The 17,838-nt window shown below is 41.7% G+C and overlaps 1 protein-coding gene across 5 annotated transcripts; it reads right to left on the bottom strand.

Moving 5' to 3' along the window:
- Positions 1 to 7,773: 7,773 nt before the first annotated feature.
- Positions 7,774 to 15,662, bottom strand: marveld2a (MARVEL domain containing 2a). 5 transcript variants are annotated; one of them, XM_020053114.2, is made up of 9 exons: positions 15,568 to 15,662; positions 13,955 to 14,010; positions 12,093 to 13,064; positions 11,638 to 11,858; positions 11,431 to 11,466; positions 10,928 to 11,022; positions 10,059 to 10,230; positions 9,604 to 9,654; positions 7,774 to 7,945 (listed from the first exon to the last, which is right to left on the bottom strand). In XM_020053114.2, exons 3-9 carry the CDS (start codon positions 13,045 to 13,047, stop codon positions 7,826 to 7,828), a joined length of 1,650 nt encoding a protein of 549 aa, XP_019908673.2. In that variant the 5' UTR covers positions 13,048 to 13,064; positions 13,955 to 14,010; positions 15,568 to 15,662; the 3' UTR covers positions 7,774 to 7,825. The 5 variants fall into 5 exon arrangements, with proteins under 5 accessions (XP_019908673.2, XP_010876337.2, XP_010876336.2 ...); XM_010878035.3 differs by having other exon boundaries at positions 10,928 to 11,085; XM_010878034.3 differs by having other exon boundaries at positions 10,928 to 11,085; positions 13,922 to 14,010.
- Between the last annotated feature and the right edge of the window lie 2,176 nt (positions 15,663 to 17,838).

Here is a 17,838-nt window from a genome sequence, read left to right on the forward strand (position 1 = left end):
GGATTTGTGCGCGTGTGCCATCAATTTGTAGTTTAAATGTAACTTCAGCATTTTGGGCAAGAAAACAGCTAAACTATCCTCGAGGTGAGCACACTTTTAAAGTAGAATTGACGAAGATGTTCTGTCATCACATAATTTGTTGACAGTGTCTGGGTGCAAGGCCAGGGTGAAGGTTGGCCCAGCACCACAAATTCATGGCCACAAGCCCAATATACAGGGAACTGTTGATCATTGCAAAGGTAAGCTCACTTAATTGATATTATTTATGTTTTTGCAGGAAGAAACATTTTAGCTTGACAGAAATGACAGTCAAAAACATTCTTACAAATAAAAACTTACTACACAGATGATTGGCTTTAGTTAGAAGTTCAGGTGCCTAAGTTTTTGCACAGTATTGTAATGTATTAGAAACCATGGGTGTATGTAACTAATGTGCATGCTGTTGTTATTCTAGAAGGGACACCTAGGGACACCCGAAACATAGGCCGGAGAGCCTCCTGGATCGACACCTGTTAAGGGAGTCATTTTTGGATGGATGGGCGGTCCAGAAAAAGCTCCAACCAGGGACCATCAAGTCCTACCTGGGCAGCTTGAAGCACTGGCTTCAATTCAGGCTGGCAGCGGATGACACGGAGAACCACAATGTGACCAAAATGATTGGTGTGGTGGGGAGGTGGACTGCATCTCATCGTAAAGAAGTGAACAAGCGGTCCTTGGAGAAGATGGACACTGGCATCGGGAAGCTAATCACTTCAGAAGACATCAAGGATTTCCACAGCAGCAATGCTGCTAAAGATGCCTTTAAGGTTTTGGGCAGTTACACAGGTTTTGAGACAATTACGCAAACCCAGTTTGTGTTGGTTTGGGATTTTTTTGATGGCAGCAATTGTTCTAACAAATGCCAACAGTAGCGGGGTCCTGGCCAATATGCTTTCATCAGAGTTTGAAGCCAGCCGGGCATTGGAGGGTGTCCGTATTTTTTCTGTGGCTGACTACAAAACCACCTGGCATACCGGTCCAGCAAAGGTTGTTTTGACTGATGAACTCCATCGCTGGATATTGTGCTACCAAATGCACCTGCGTCCCAAGGTAGCACAAGAAGATGTCAACACAACTATTTGTCAGCTGGTCAGGCGCAAAGTTGGAGTCAAACCAGGTCGGTAAAGCCTTGCAGTCGGTGTGGGGCAAGGCTGATCTGGCGAGTGAGGTGACAACAACTCTGATGAGAAAGTCAGCAGTCTCAATGATCCATGAAGAGCACCCAGAAAAAAAGCTGGAGCTGTCTGACCTCATGTGTCACCGGGTGGAGACAGCAACCAGATGCTACAGGCTGGTGGAGAGGGAGAGGTCATCTGTAGCTGCCGCAGGGATCATTTCAAATATTTTTCTTGAGCCAAAGACAGAGGTGAAAGAGGAGCAGGGAATGGAAGTTGGAACTTTGAAACCAGAAGTGGGTCCAAAATGCTCCACTGGAGGAAATAGAGGAGGAGGTAGATAATTGTTATGGAAAATTGTTATGTTTTGGAAATGTTCAATACTCTTCTAGTAATACTAATGCAGTGTTATAGATATGTAGGTGCAATATGTACTGCTCTTACCATAAGCACTTCAATATGCCCTCTTCCTGTCTTTTAGACCAGGGGTTCTCTACCTTTTGCAAGCAGGGCCCCCCCAAAGCTGGTTCATTGCAATTGGGGCCCCCCCAATTGCATTTTAGGAATTGACAATTTGCTTCAAAGCTTTCAGAGTTGAGAAGCTCCATGAAGTGATGCAACAGCCAGCTAGTGCCTGCCCTGGCCGCTAGCTCGTCAGTCGGACAGTCCTGCGCAGAGACCTCACTGTAAACTGGAGGTCTCTCAGACCACTCTCGTTAATAAGAGGCTTTTATTTACGGTTTGTTTGTTTATATCACAACACGTCCATCATAAGATCAACGGGAACCTGTGGTTAACTTTGGTTAACTGGTCTTTTCGGAGTTAAACTCCAAAAGAGTGCCCTGCGGGCTTGACAACCTCGCTGACCGGGCTGTCTCTCTCACACATACACACACACACGTCCACAGCGCAGCAGGCAGAGGCGGGGGAGAGAGAGATACCATTTCTCTTCGGGAGACTTGTTTAAATTATGACAAATAGTTGTGTGTTATAATAGTCCAACCACTTGCATTTCAACATGGGGGGAATTTTGGTGAAACATATTCTTTCTGATTCCCCCCCCCCCTCCCATCCTGTAGCCTACTCGCGCCCCCCCTGGGAAAGTGTCCGTGCCCCCCTAGTGGAACCACTGTTTTAGACAATCACTACTCTGTGTGGAGAAGTAATAGCCAGTGGGCCAGTGTCCGAAGAGCGGGTAAAGCAGCATCTTGAAACCGACACCATAGGGGAAAGCCTACCAAAGAACTTCACCATCAAACAAATAGTTTCAAGGATCAAGTACAGATTTTTTTTTTTCTTCAACCCTGGTTCTTCACCGGTTCTAAATCCACAGCTGACAACCCTTTACCGAGATCCTGATCCTTCAAAATCCTGTTCTTGCTTTCAATTAAGTTTTAATGTTAATTCTAATAAAAACAGTGTTCCAACCATCTGTGACTAATTAAGGCTTGCCCCCCAGTTGACATCCAAAGCACATCCAAGCTTTCATATTTTACACAGAGGTCAGTGGTCGTTCCATAAGGATGAATTGAATGCTTGGTGGGTTACTTTTCAGGATCAATAACTAAAGAATTCCACAGTAGAATCGTCTAATCTAGTTCCAACCTACAGATTACTGTGTGGATTTGCTAGATTTAATCCTCCCAAAATGTTACCTATTGGTATTTTGGTATGGTTGCATGTTTAGTGCAGTCACAAACAGTAAAAACTGCTTGGCGATTTTGACAATCATTTTATAGATTTCTGGCCATATCTTGGCCTTAGATAAAGATATAGGCAAGCTACTTCAGCTACTCCTTCAGACTTAGCTCCCATTTGACATATCCAAAGCACCAATCTCAATTGTTATGCTTTCATATTTTTCAAAGAAGTCAGGGATGTTGCTGGATTTAATACTCTCTCCACTTCAAATACCATCTTTATAGAATGTTCTAAAATATCTGTTAACATCAATTTAGTTTTGTGAATTAGGGTTAGGTTAACAGAGTCAATTTGTTTTTTACATTGTATTATGAATTGTATTACAGATTTTTAGTTTTAATGGTTTGTAGTTTACAGGGCATCATTACAAATAGGCAGGAGAGATATGTCATCTTACAAGGAATAATATTTGGTCATGTGTCTTTTTTCATATAAAGCTGTAATGGCCCAATGACATGAATGAGAAATAAGTCCAGGATGCAAAGAGGCCCTATAAATATTGAAGTAGCCGAGATGGCATACCAATGTAGCCGTGATGCCCCGCTAGTAGCCAAGATACCCCGTTAGTAGCCAAGATGCCCCGTTGGTAGCCAAGATGCCTTTACAGATCTCTCTCTCTCTCTTCCTCCCCCCCTCCCTCCAGTATGTGTACTACAACACCTGCTCTGTCGTTAAAAGTGTTTTGTGGAGCCACCCTGTTTGTTGATGTGTTAAATAAACACATCAGTAGCAAGAGGGAGTTTTGTAGCTTTACTGGTATGTATCCTATATTTTGAAATGGTTTGTGCCCCACCAATTTTTTACATATAAAAACGCCACTGTATACACAGTAGTAAACTCACAAATGTGTAATTAGAAGCATTTGTATAAATGCAACCAGATTTGTCAGTCAACACTTTTGTGTTAGAGTTGTCTTTTGTGGATCAATTTGTGTGCATGGATCGGTTTAGATTGGTGCACAGAATTTCAGAAGTTACGTTCCAAGTTCAGGTCACCGGTCAAATTTTTTATTTCATGGCTAACTCAGTTTTTATAATGATTCAATTTACAGATTTCTACTCAGATCATTTCTAAATCCACATGCTGATAGTCTCCAATAGCAATGTCATCTGCACCTCCAAATTTCCACGGAGCCAGGATCAACGCTAATGGTGTTTACAACACTTTCTAGCACTGCAGCGTTTAATCCTCATTTTACTAAACACTGTGGGGAGAACAAGTATTTGATACACTGCTGATTTTGCAGGTTTTCCCACTTGCAAAGCATGTAGAAGTCTGTCATTTTTATCATAGGTACACTTCAACTGTGAGTGACGGAATCTAAAACAGAAATCCAGAAAATCACATTGTATGATTTTTAAATAATTAATTTATTTGGGTTGACGGAAGAGACTGGAGCTGCCTCTTATGAAGGACGGACAATGTTGAGACCGCACCAAGACAATGACAGTGGCCGACAGTTTCGGTGGTTGGACTTCCTTTTAAATTGCTTGATTTGGGGCCATCCCAGATGTGCCAGTTATAGTTTCTTTATGACAGCTGCTTTTTGTTTCATGGCTGTGTGCTGCCTCTATTAAAATGCAACCCATTTGGAGAAATCAAAGAAAACAACATGCTTCCTTTCTTCTCTTGCCACCCCAGGAAATTAATTTAATCCAAAATTTGTATTTAACATTTAGGTATGGCAAGGGTTGTTCATGGGAATGTACAGTCAAATTTTTTTTTTGAATATTGTGGAAAAGTGAAATTATTTCAGTGATTCAAATCAAAGTGACACATTCATACACTCTAGATTCATTACACAGAGTGAAACATCAAGCCTTTTTTGTTTCATTAATGATGATTACAGCTTACAGCTCATAGACATAAAACATCTCAAAATATTAGAACAAAACATTTATAATACAGAAATGTCGACCTGAGAAGAGGTCTAATCAAAATACCTGCAAAGGTTTCCTAAGTATGTCAATTTATGGACTCAATACTTCCACAAATTACTGCCTCAATGTGGTGTGGCATGGAGCCAATCAGCCTGTGGCACTAGGACAGTTGCTATGATAGTGGCCTTCAGCTCATTTGTGTTGTTACGTCTGGTGTATCTAATTTTCCTCTTGACAACAGGTCAGTCAAGTTGGCTGGCCAATCAAGCTCAGTAATGCCATGGGCAGCAAACCAGTTACCAGTCATTTGGCACTGTGAGCAGGTGCCAAGTCCTGCTGGAAAAATAAATCAGCATCTCCATAAAGCATGTCAGCAGATGGAAGCATGAAGTGCTCTAAAATCCCCTGCTAAATGACTGCATTGACTTTGGACTTGATAAAACACAGTGGACCAACACCAGCAGATGACATGGCTCCCAAATCATCAGACTGTGGAAACTTCACACTAGACTTCAAGCAACTTGGATTCTGTGCCTCCCCACTCTTCTTCAAGACTCTGGGACCCTGAGTTCCAAATGAAATGCAAAATGTACTTTCACCTGAAGAGAGGACTTTGGACCACTGAGCAATGGTCCAGATCTTTTTTCTCCTTTGCCCAGGTAATACACTTCTGACATTGTCTCTGGTTCAGGAGTGGCTTGACACTAGGAATGCAACATTTGTAGCCCATTTCCTGGACAAGTCTGTGCGTGGTGGCTCTTGATGCAGTGACTCCATGCACTGCACCTGTAAATGAAAGTACCTCATCCTACAGAATTCTCAGAAAAACAGAAATACCAGGATCACCGGTTGAATATCTTTAGCTGTCATTCACGTATCCCGATTCATGATGTGCCATGTCTTTTTTTCAGCAGAATCTCAGTTTTCATTTGATTTGGTCATGTTAGGTCCTGACAGTAGAGTTGCCTCTGGGCATCTCTATGGGTGTCTAGGAGTCATATATTTTTTTCAGTTATCCCTAATTAGAGGCAGCTGCCCTGCATTGCCTCTGATTGGGGATCCTATTTAAGTTGCCGTTTCCAGGCTTCAGATATCGGTTGTTTGTTTGTTGTTGGACACTGGTGTTTGTGTGCTGTTGGAATATTTGTGGATTAAATGCAACTTGGCTGCCTGTGACTACTTTCATGACACCCCCAAACTGTGACAGGTCACAAAATAAATAAAACATTATGTAAATTATAGTAAACCGAGAAAGCGGGAAAACAGATAAATATAATACACATTTATAAAAAGGCACAAAAATATACAGACCACTAACAATTCTTGTAAAACACAACTAAAATGTAAATGGTATGAAATGGTAGAACATCCTCAAACAACATTGATACAAATGTAAATATGGTCATAAAAAAATTATAATCTGAAAATCATAAAACACATAATTGAGCAAAAACTCTTGTTACCTGATGCTCAGAATGGCAAGATAGAGGTGCACAGACTAAAGCTGCAGAATGGGGCTTTATGGTACAACCCCGTTCCATAAAGTTGGGACACTGTAAAATGGAAATAAAAACAGAATGCAAAGATGTGCAAATCATTTAAACCCTATATTCAATAGAATATAGATGCCAGCAACATGTTTAAAAAAAGCAGGGACAGGGCCAACCAAAGACTGAAAAAATTACCTGGTGGAACATCCCACAACTAATTAGGTTAATTGGCGACAGGTCAGTAACATGATTAGGTATAAAAAGAGCATTCCAGAGATGAAGATTCTTTCAGAAGTAAAGATGTGGTGGGGTTCACCACACTGAAAGACTGCACGGGCATATAGTGCTTCAATTTAAGAATGATTCTCAATGTAAAATTGTCCAGTGGTCTGACAAATCAAAATGTGAAATTATTTTTGGAAATCATGGACAGCGGACCCTCCAGGCTAAAAGGAAAGGGACCATCCGGCTTGGTATCAGTACACAGTTCAATAGCCAACATCTGTGATGGTATGGGGGTACATTAGTGCACATGGCATGGGTGACTTGCGTATCTGTGAAGGCACCATTAATGCTGAACAATACATACAGGTTTGGGAGCAACATATGCTGCCATCCAAACAATGTTTTTTTCAGGAAAGGCCTTGCTTATTTCAGCAAGACAATGCCAAATCACACGTATTACAACAGCATGGCTCCATAGTAAAAGAGTCCGTGTGCCATATTGGCCAGCCTGCAGTCCAGGCCTGTCACCTGTTGAAAATATTTGGTGCATTATGAAATGAAAAATACGACAAAGACCCTGAACTGTTGAGCAGCCGAAATCCTATATCAAGCAAGAATGGGTAAACATTTCACTTTCAAACTACAGCAATTGTTCTCCTCAGTTCCCAAATGCTTAGAGTTGTTATAAGAAGATGCAACACAGTAATAAAAATGCCCTTGTCCCGACCTTTTCAAAACATGTTGCTGGCATTAAATTCAATATGCGCATATATTTTTCCAAAAACAATAACATTTCTCTGGTTCAACATTTGGTATGTTGTTTTTGTACTATGTTCAAATACATATAGGGATAAATGATTTGCACATCATTGCATTCTGTTTTTATTTGCATTTTACGCAGCGTCCCAACGTTTTGGGAAACAGGGTTTTATATCGCCAATATACAACAGCTGAATGCTGCATCAAGCTACTCCGCAATTTTTCGTTCCAAAGACCAGCACTTAGCCATGATACATTGGCCATATACCACAAACCCCTGAAATGTCTTATCGCCTATATAATATACAGAGACATGATATTGGATTCTGGCATCTTCTTATTTCTCCCTTTCACTGAAGTGGTATGTCCAGAATATGATACTCTTCTTAGTTTGCATATCAAGATATTATCATCATAGTAAACGTCCATGAAGTACATTCTCCATCACATATTACACATGCTGTCTTTTGGGGTTTACATAAGACTTTGGTATAAATGTGTAATCACTTTGTTCTGATGGACTTAAAAGAACGGCAGTCCCTGAAAAGTAAGGCACTCCTCCAATCTCTCTGTATCAGTTTAATTCACAGTAAGTTCGCAGATCGGACATAAGAGTTTATCCGTAGCCGTCGTTCCACTCCATGATCTTGTTGTACTCTTGGACCTTTTGTTTGATGTGGGACAATTTGTTCTTCAGGTACTCACAGCGCTCTCTCTTCTCCAGGAATGTAGGGTCCTAATGAAGAGGGAATAGTACAGTCAGATTCATTGATTAATCAGACTAATCAAACTAATAATCTTTCCTGCAACTCTCTGGAGAATCTATATCCACCTTAGCTGTCAAATGTCAAAAACACAACATATGACCAACATGCACGATACATGTAGAACACTGGCAGTTTCTTCTAACTAAGCTCCGGAGGAAACAATGAGCCCATTCCTGTAAACATTTTTTGAGGAAATGTGATCCTCTCTCCCACTCTCACGCACAAATGTATTCACACTCAGGCTAAACTCAGTGTTCCCAAATTGGTTGTACAGCATTTACATTGGAGTTCTATCTACATAATTCTCAAGTAACAGATTTTTCCTTCATTTTGGTATGTGATGCACTGCATTGTTGACCCGAATATACACTCACCTAAAGGATTATTAGGAACACCATACTAATACTGTGTTTGACCCCCTTTCGCCTTCAGAACTGCCTTAATTCTACATGGCATTGATTCAACAAGGTGCTGAAAGCATTCTTTAGAGATGTTGGCCCATATTGATAGGATAGCATCTTGCAGTTGATGGAGATTTGTGGGATGCACATCCAGGGCACTAAGCTCCCGTTTCTCCACATCCCAAAGATGCTCTATTGGGTTGAGATCTGGTGACTGTGGGGGCCATTTCAGTACAGTGAACTCATTGTCATGTTCAAGAAACCAATTTGAAATGATTCGAGCTTTGTGACATGGTGCATTTTCCTGCTGGAAGTAGCCAAGAGGATGGGTACATGGTGGTCATAAAGGGATGGACATGGTCAGAAACAATGCTCAGGTAGGCCGTGGCATTTAAACGATGCCCAATTGGCACTAAGGGGCCTAATGTGTGCCAAGAAAACATCCCCCACACCATTACACCACCACCACCAGCCTGCACAGTGGTAACAAGGCATGATGGATCCATGTTCTCATTCTGTTTACGCCAAATTCTGACTCTACCATCTGAATGTCTCAACAGAAATCGAGACTCATCAGACCAGTCAGACCAGTCTTCAACTGTCCAATTTTGGTGAGCTCGTGCAAATTGTAGCCTCTTTTTCCTATTTGTAGGGGTCTTCTTCTGTTGTAGCCCATCCGCCTCAAGGTTGTGCGTGTTGTGGCTTCACAAATGCTTTGCTGCATACCTCGGTTTTAACAAGTGGTTATTTCAGTCAAAGTTGCTCTTCTATCAGCTTGAATCAGTCGGCCCATTCTCCTCTGACCTCTAGCATCAACAAGGCATTTTCGCCCACAGGACTGCCGCACACTGGATGTTTTTCCCTTTTCACACCATTCTTTGTAAACCCTAGAAATGGTTGTGCGTGAAAATCCCAGTAACTGAGCAGATTGTGAAATACTCAGACCGGCCTGTCTGGCACCAACAACCATGCCACGCTCAAAATTGCTTAAATCGCCTTTCTTTCCCATTCTGACATTCAGTTTGGAGTTCATGAGATTGTCTTGACCAGGACCACACCCCTAAATGCATTGAAGCAACTGCCATGTGATTGGTTGATTAGATAATTGCATTAATGAGAAATTTAACCGGTGTTCCTAATAATCCTTTAGGTGAGTGTAGGAGTAGGCCACAGTTACGTGCATACAATTGAGTGAACAGGCCACTGAATGGCAGGGACAAACTCACATTTTTCTTTCTCTGGTACTCCTGAAGGATCTTGTTTATGCGGTCATACTCCTGGTGAAAAGAAAACAAAAGTTTCTAATTAAAATAAAATCTGGAAATTTCTCAGAAATCTAACAGTTTACATAGGAAATGGAGGGTGGAGAACTAAATGAGAAAAAGGAAATACATGGGGAGGTTGTCTGAGGATGGGGAAATTAGGCAATATAAACAACAATTCAATCTTTATATAATCAAAATGGCTTCCTCTCTCCATCTCCAACTGCACTGATCTGAACAGTGGCAAGATGAAAGCAATATGGACTATGTTGGCATTTAGGCATTTTAATCCAGTTCTTTTAAGATCGGTGTCAATTCCAAAAGAGGTTTCCTAGAGAAATGAGATGTGATCAACAATGAACAATAAATAGAATGTAATTAGGAATGTGTGGTTACGTAAGAGAAAGAAAGCCAATCACCATCTGGCTGTTGGGGTGGTGCGGTAGGGTGCGCATCATGGCGTCCAGCTCGTCAAACTTCTTGGTTGTGGCCTGCACTTCGGCATGTAGCTCCTTATACTCAGAGTACTGGTCATTGAACACTGCCCTGTATTGGTCACGCTCATCGTCTGTGCGGATGGTTGGGTACTTGCTGCAGAAAGAAACAGCATGGACAGGGAGGAACAGGAATCATTTTTCAGGAGGTCGAGAAAGCAAAGGAAGGGTACACTGGATGACTACATCCAGCAGGGCTAGAAAAGAGACAGGGTAGTCTGCAGTAATGTGCAGATTGTTTGAGTTTGTAAATTCTCCATCATGTTTAGTATTCTTTTGCTAAAATGGTAACTGGCTCATTACTGCTGATGGCAGCTTCATGAATTCTGAACTGTAGAAGAAACATCACGTCTGCTAAAATAAAAGGAAATGCCTCCAAACTCCCCCAGACGGGAAAAACATCTTGAATGGCCAAGTCAATTTCAATTACATTGAACATTTGTTGGTGAAATTTCAAAGTCCTCAAAACAATTGCTGTAGTACAGTCGTGGCAGTGCATCACCCGAGACATAACAGAGCACCTTGTAGGGTTAATAGACTTCAGGCAGCTATTGCATGAAAAGGATATGCAATCACATACAAATCCTAACTGCACATTAGGACATAATATTAATGTCCAAAAATATTCAGCTAAAAGAAAAATGTATTTCTAAATATCATCGAGCCTTATGCTTTTGAGACCACATTAGACAATATTCTAAGAACTTTCCATGTTAGTTACCCTCCACATGGATATGACCAAAAAGATTACTGTTGGGATGTGCTAAACCTGGTGTTGTGAAGGTGTCACTCACGCTATGTAGTCAGGCAGGATGACAGGTTTGGGGATGTGTCCAGAGGGGATAGACCCCTGTAGAACCTTACGTGGCACTGCCTTGGGTACCACAGCCTGGATGGGAACCACACTAGAACCATTATTTTGCTCTGGGACCCTGGGTCCATGAACCATCATCTACAAGAAAGAAAAACTAAGATAAACCATAGAAATATGGACTGTGGATGTAACTGGACTATCAGTAGAAATGCAAGAAGCTAAACTAAGACGTATGGATTTCATGGTGTTAAGCCATACATAAAAACGAAAAAACCTTTGGGGCTGGTTTCACAGACACGGATTAAACCTAGTCTAGGACTGATTTTTTTAAGTCTTAGACTAGGCTTAATCTGTGTCTACGAAACAGGCCCTTAGTATCGATTGTGTATACTTTAATGTAGTTATACTTTGGATATTGCATTTCGACAGAATAACTTTAAAAGCCACTGGAAAACGTGTTCAAGCTCACATGTAAATACCTACCAAAGACCGCGAGCCAGGGAAATCTGTTGTATGCATCTGCATAAAAACAAAAGTATTTTGTTTCTCTTTTACCATGCACACATTTCACAAATGCAAATTAGCTTGTTCTTAAAATTGAAGATCAAATGTACAGCAATCAATATTTTTGTTCTTATTTTCTTCCTATCCTCTTGGCTATTCCTTCCCTGTACCTCTTGTATCTCTCACCTCCTGGCCATACTTCTCCCGGTGCATGCGTGCCTGCTCGTGCCTCCAGAGCTTCAGACAAACCATGGCCCCGATCAGGTAGACAACCATGGTGACGAACAGAAAGATGATGGCAGCGGTCTGTCCTGCCTCGGTGCGGCAGAAAGCCCCGTTGATGCCATTGTTGAAGACGGGGTAGTAGCAGAGACCGCCCCGTGTTGTGTCCCTGACGTACACCACAGCTGATAATGGCAGTAGAATGATCATTAGGTGAATGCTTTCAGTCAACGAAACAAGGTACAGTAATGACGGCAAAACGTAGGGCTCAAGCTGGAATCAACCACAGCGCTGAGGTCTTAAGTGACCTGCAGTAACCTACAAACCACAACCACCCATAAAATAATTTGCATTGACACCGCCGGGGCCTTTGTCTTGTTTTAATGTTTTGCATTCACTGATGTGTAGTTGCCACCCACCTGCAGCCATGTAGAGCACAGCCAGTGCCAGGTTTATAGTGAACTCAGTCAGGGGCCACCAGGAGGAGTCCAGTAGTATGGTCCGGTAGTACATAGTCATCCCCATCACCAGAATTATGATGGTCACAATCCAGGCCAGCCCCGCCGCCACTAACACAAACGGGGTCATAGGACCTGAGTAGTAGGCTCCTCCGCTGCCCCCCCCGTAAAGCCCACCCCCGTAGCCTCCGTATGCGCTGCCCGGCGAGGAGTAGCCGAACATGTTGAACCACTCGTTGTCTTTGTGCACATACGCACACACGCACGCGAACACCGCCGCGCCCAGCAGCAGCTCCACACATCCCAGTATCCTCAGCAGGCCCGCCCAGGATTTCATGTAGCCGTAGCGCTCGTTGTACTCCTCCACCCGCTCACCGTAGGTCAGCGCCGTGTGGAGCGTGTGTCCCGAAATGGACTCTGGGTGGTCATCAACGCCCAGAAGCTCCTTGCGGGAGTTGTAGCTTCCGCCCCCTGACCCCCCATAAGGGGCCGTGGGCAGAGAGGGCGTGTGAGGGGGCGAGCAGCGTACCCCTATACAGGTGCTGTTGTTGTTGGAGGAAGCGGCAGTGACAGATATGGGGCTAGGCTTGCTGCTGCGGAGGCTAGTTCCTCTGAAGAAGTTCTTCCACGAGTCGGGGATGAAACGGTGGACAGGTTTGATGTCTATGGCAGGATCAGTGTCCGGGTTGTCCTCACTGTCACTTGGGTCAAACTCTGGCCCGACTGGGGGGTGGTTGGGCAGGGGAGGGGGTGGTAGGGGATCAGCGCTCAGGGCTAGCTCAGAGCTCCGCTGGGACCACAGGGGTTGAATGTTAGACTGGCTGTCTCTGTGCAGGGAGCCTAGTGGTACCTGGTCGTAGTGGGGTTTGAGGCGGACACGCTCAGTGCGGCCGTACTGACCTCCTCCAGAGGACATGGGGATGATGATAAGCCCTGCACAACCATGTCACACACACACACACGTTATTGTGCTCTTTTTAAGACATAAAAATAACCCAAAAGAAATTAGAATACTATTTCAGAAAAGTATTAAAACCAGGAAATAAAATATGTGGCTAAGTGTTGCTAGTGGCGGGTAAATCACAAGTAAAATACCAGATTGTAATAATTATTATAGAAGCATCCAGGATAGGTTTTTGTGTAGCACATGCAAAGTATCAAACATGGAAACAGGTGTCCAAGGGACACCAAGTGTTTTCATAAGTAATAGGTTAATAATGACAAAAATACCTTGACATACTTTATTTTGGCTGGTTAAAAATCCAAGTGGCTGGTGGCCACATAAATGAAAGTTATCCCCCAATTATAGTAGTATGTAAATTTCCAGAAAAGGAGGATTTCTTGTGTCTTTCTGGACCTTTACACGATGATGTAAAAGCCCAGAAAGACACAAATTTACAAAAAAATAATAAAAGCAGAACAAGGAACTGTTTTAGGAAAAGAAAAAACCCATCCCAAATTTTAAACAGGTCTACCAATGCCACCACCACCAAACATGCACACAATGTTACTCCAAACCACAGACACTAGTCTCCCCAACTTCATGCTGCTGCCAACCCAAACCAAGTGCTAAATGATGAGTGCAAGGAAGGAATACAATTTTGTGCCAAAACTAAAGAAGATGAACAAATTGACAAGCCTAAATTACACTCTTGATTACAGCCACCTCTTGCCTAAATAATTAGTAGTAGTGGCACAAAAATGTATTCTTGATGAGCATCAGCAAGCATGTCTTCAATCGGGATGCATGAGGTTTTTAGTTTATAATAGAACATACTGTGTTGGAATACCTCTTTCACACGCAGTAAATCAGCACGACTTACATTGGCTCGCTGGTCAGTGTGCAAACCTTGTCTGGATATAAATCCAGAAGAATCTCCTGCAGACAAAGTCAAGTTTTTTAGTTTATACACCCATTAAAGAAAACCAGATACTACAGTGTAATAGCGTTCAAATGCAACATTTTCAGTGGAGGCGTTAAGTTACATTTTTAAGTTCTAAGAGCAAACGATGGCAATGGATGATTATATTCCAATTGTAAAAGCATTGCGTAAGACTGTAGTTTTGTTGACTTCTCCCACAACCAAGTTAACCTGTATACAAGCTAGAACATGCCAATAAATTCTCAGCAGCTCTTGCATGGCTCTGAGTACCTCCTTAACCCATTCAAGACATTGTACTAGGGTTGCATCAGTACGGGCAGATTATAGGCAAAAATGAATTTATCTGCCAATTGTTTAAGATTTTTGCAGATTATTTCAGATTGATTGATATTAATTATATCATATAATTCATTCATATCCCATTCATTCATATCCCAATTAGCTGATTGTGTTATTTGAATATCACCTATCGATATCAGGATCCTGACCTCATAACATATATATATAGCACAATAACAAAATGCACCACAAAACAAATTATATTTGTATAGAATGCATTATATTTGGCATCAACGTAGTACAACAGTCTAGCCAAACCAGAGTGAAAGTTTTAGATTAACTATAATATCAGTGTCAATCAATGATGGGATTCAAGAAATTCAGAAAATAGTGTGTTTAAAATACTTCAGCATATATATTTAATGTAATTCTAAATACACACACAAGTTGGTCTAAATAATCTGATTTGTGAAGGCTGTGGGCATGTTTGAAATCTGATTAAATAGACTGAATTAGCTTACTCAGTATACTGTTAAGGTATGCAAGAGAGAGTGAGAGATGGGGAATATTTATGTTTCTGCCAACGTATACTTAAAGAAGCAGTTATCTGTTGTCTAAAAATGTAAGTACAATAACAAAAGCTTACATTGTAGATATACTCCACCTGATTACAATAAAGGTATTCAACATATTGTGAATTAGTAAACAAAAAAGAAAACCGAAGGAAATTTACGTTATAATCATACATTTCCGTTATGGACTGGAATGTGTCAAGTTCTGCCCACCGGGCAAACTACACAACTATTATTCACATGTCATTAAAACCTAATGCGGAAAAAAAACAATTACAACATACTTTCTAATGTAATTTGTGAAGTTTAACGATTTGATACATGGAAAACTTAAACAAGATCATTATTACAGACTATTTAAAACAGAACAGGAATAATAAGGCCTACTTGGGGGAAAAGAACACATTGTATGCATTTCCAAAATCGTGGTTTCGATGCGCAAATTCGCTATAATGGCAGTCACGTCTCACATTTCGTTGTCAGCGAAATCTCGATTTAGTTTAGCGCGTTTTATTAAAAAAAATCGAGTATTTGGACGTACATAGGGATACTTACTAGCGAATTTAGCTGGGACTAACTCAACACCAAGTTTTTATGGTAAAGTTTAGTAAAGCTTTAAATGTATACCTCCAATTTCATTAACATGAACACAATTATGTAGACAATTTCTTAAAGCGCTTTTTAAAGACAGTTGGCGCTTACCAATATCTTTCCTCCTGCTACGTTAGTTTGGATTCTCCTAAAATGTCTCTTCCCACATTTCACTAGTATTCTGCCAGCGGCAATAATGATGACGCCACAGTAGTATGGTAATGACCAAACCTTAAATAAAAGCGCCCATGTCAATATATTGCAGTGTGTATAATTCGTTCTAAAGATTAAGTTAATTGTAACCAAAAGCAATTGTTTGTTGTTTTTTTAGCAAATGCAAACATCAGTTCATGGAAAAATATATAGGTGAAAAAAATATTATAAACAATATTAAAACATAAAATGTACAGACCGATTCGTTAAATACATCTCTGGAAGGAATTTTTTTTGTGAGGAACAGAAGAGATCACTGCAAATCGAACGCTTCTGTTCCTCACTCAAAACTTTACTTTTCAACGTTTTTGGAAAGGAATGAAAAAGATGCAGTGGTCTAACATTTTTTCCAGAGCTGTATATTGACTTATAACAAAACAAGACTGTTAAGTGGAACATGGCACTCGAGAAATAATCACTTGTGGGCTATGCAAATTGACTTGCAACAAAAAAAGTGGAAGATAGCATTCAAGAATTATTCACTAGGGCAATATAAATAGTCTAGCTCGCAGCACAATCGCAGCACAATAAGGATGGGCTGTCATTTCCCCTTTGCTTATTTGAATTGTTCTTGCCATAATATGGACTACTACAGTACAGACACAATGATTGTCTTCTATCTACCTACTCAAGTTTGTCACTACACAACTGATTGGCTCAAATACATTAACAAGGAAATATATTCTACAAATGTACTTTTAGCAAGGCATACATTTAATTGAAATGCATTTCAGGTGACTAACTTATGAAGCTGGTTGAAAGAAAGCAAAGAGTATGCAAAGCTTTAGCTTTATCTCAGCATTCAACATGGTCATCCCCTCTAGGCTGGTCAACAAACTCCATGACCTAGGGACAAGCCCCTCCTTCTGCAACTGGAGTTCCTAACCAACAGATGCCAGTCTGTCAGGTTAGATAATGTCCCCTCCTCCACCCTGATCCTAAACACTGGTGTTCCACTAGGCTGCGAGCTGAGCCCCCTCCTGTACTCCCTCTTTCCCAACTGAACACAGTTCTAACACCATTGTGAAGTTTGCAGATGACACCACGGTGGTAGGCTTGATCACTGACATTAATGAGTCAGCCTACAGGGAGGAGGTCAAGTGCCTGTTGGCCTGGTGCGTTGACAACAACCTGGCCCTCAGTGCAAAGAAGACCAAGGAGCTCATTGAGGATTAGAGGAAGTCTAAAGGCTACAGTCACACCCCAGTTCTCATCGATGGTACTAAGGTGAAACGTGTGTCCAGCTTCAGATTCCTGGGTGTCCACATCTCCAGGGACTTTTCCTGGACCCTCAACCCTGGTCTAAAAGGTGCCGCAGCACCTGTACTTTTTGAGGAGGCTGAAGAAGGCCGTCTGTCTTCCAAGATCCATGTGAATTTCTACCGCTGCACAATTGAGAGCATTCTGATGAACTGTGCCACAGTGTGGTTTGGCAGATGCTCTGTGGCCGACCGGAAGGCCCTGCAACGGGTGATGAAAACCACCCAGCACATCACTGGTGCCTGGCTCCCTGCCATTGTACACCTCCAGCGCAAGCGGTGTCTGCGTAGAGCATGCAGCACCATCAGAGACCCTTCACATACATACCACAAACTGTTTGCCCTTAGGCAACCAGTACAGGTCTCTTTGTTCCCACACCAGCAGGCTCAGGAACATTTTCTTCCAATCTACTGTAACCCTGCTGAACTCTATGACCCATCATACCCATTTGTCCACCTCATAGTACTGCCTCTCAGGGACGTTGTTGCAATACGCCCTTGTACTACTGGATTCTGACACTGCCTTTCAAAGTCTGATGAGTAGATTTTTTGTTACATGTATGTCTACCTCTGGAACCTCATTGCTGCTATCCCTGCATTTCAGTTGCACATGCCACCTTGCATCTTCAATTTAACTGAATTGCACATATAGAATTGCCATTGTGCTTACATTTTTCAGTTGTTACATGTACATGTCCAACTCGGGAATCTCATTACTGCTAACCCTGCATTTCAGTTGCACATGCTACCTTACACCTCCAATTTGCTCGATTGCACTGTCAGAATTTCCATTTGAATTGCCATTTACGCTTGCATTTGCCTCATTGCACAACTATTCATTCCCCACTTGTACATACATTATACATAATACTTGTACATTTCCTGCCCTTTTCTATTTGCACTTCTGGTT

This window comes from Esox lucius, chromosome 14, assembly GCF_011004845.1.
Source record: "Esox lucius isolate fEsoLuc1 chromosome 14, fEsoLuc1.pri, whole genome shotgun sequence".
Lineage (NCBI taxonomy): Eukaryota > Metazoa > Chordata > Actinopteri > Esociformes > Esocidae > Esox > Esox lucius.

Coding starts and splice junctions, on each gene's coding strand:
- marveld2a (XM_010878035.3), bottom strand. CDS start 13,047: ATGTCCTCTGGAGGAGGTCAGTACGGCCGCACTGAGCGTGTCCGCCTC. Junction 11,859..12,092: donor TGTGCTCTACATGGCTGCAG/GTGGGTGGCAAC, acceptor TGCCATTATCAG/CTGTGGTGTACGTCAGGGAC. Junction 9,655..10,058: donor ACCACCCCAACAGCCAGATG/GTGATTGGCTTT, acceptor TCTTTTCACCAG/GAGTATGACCGCATAAACAA.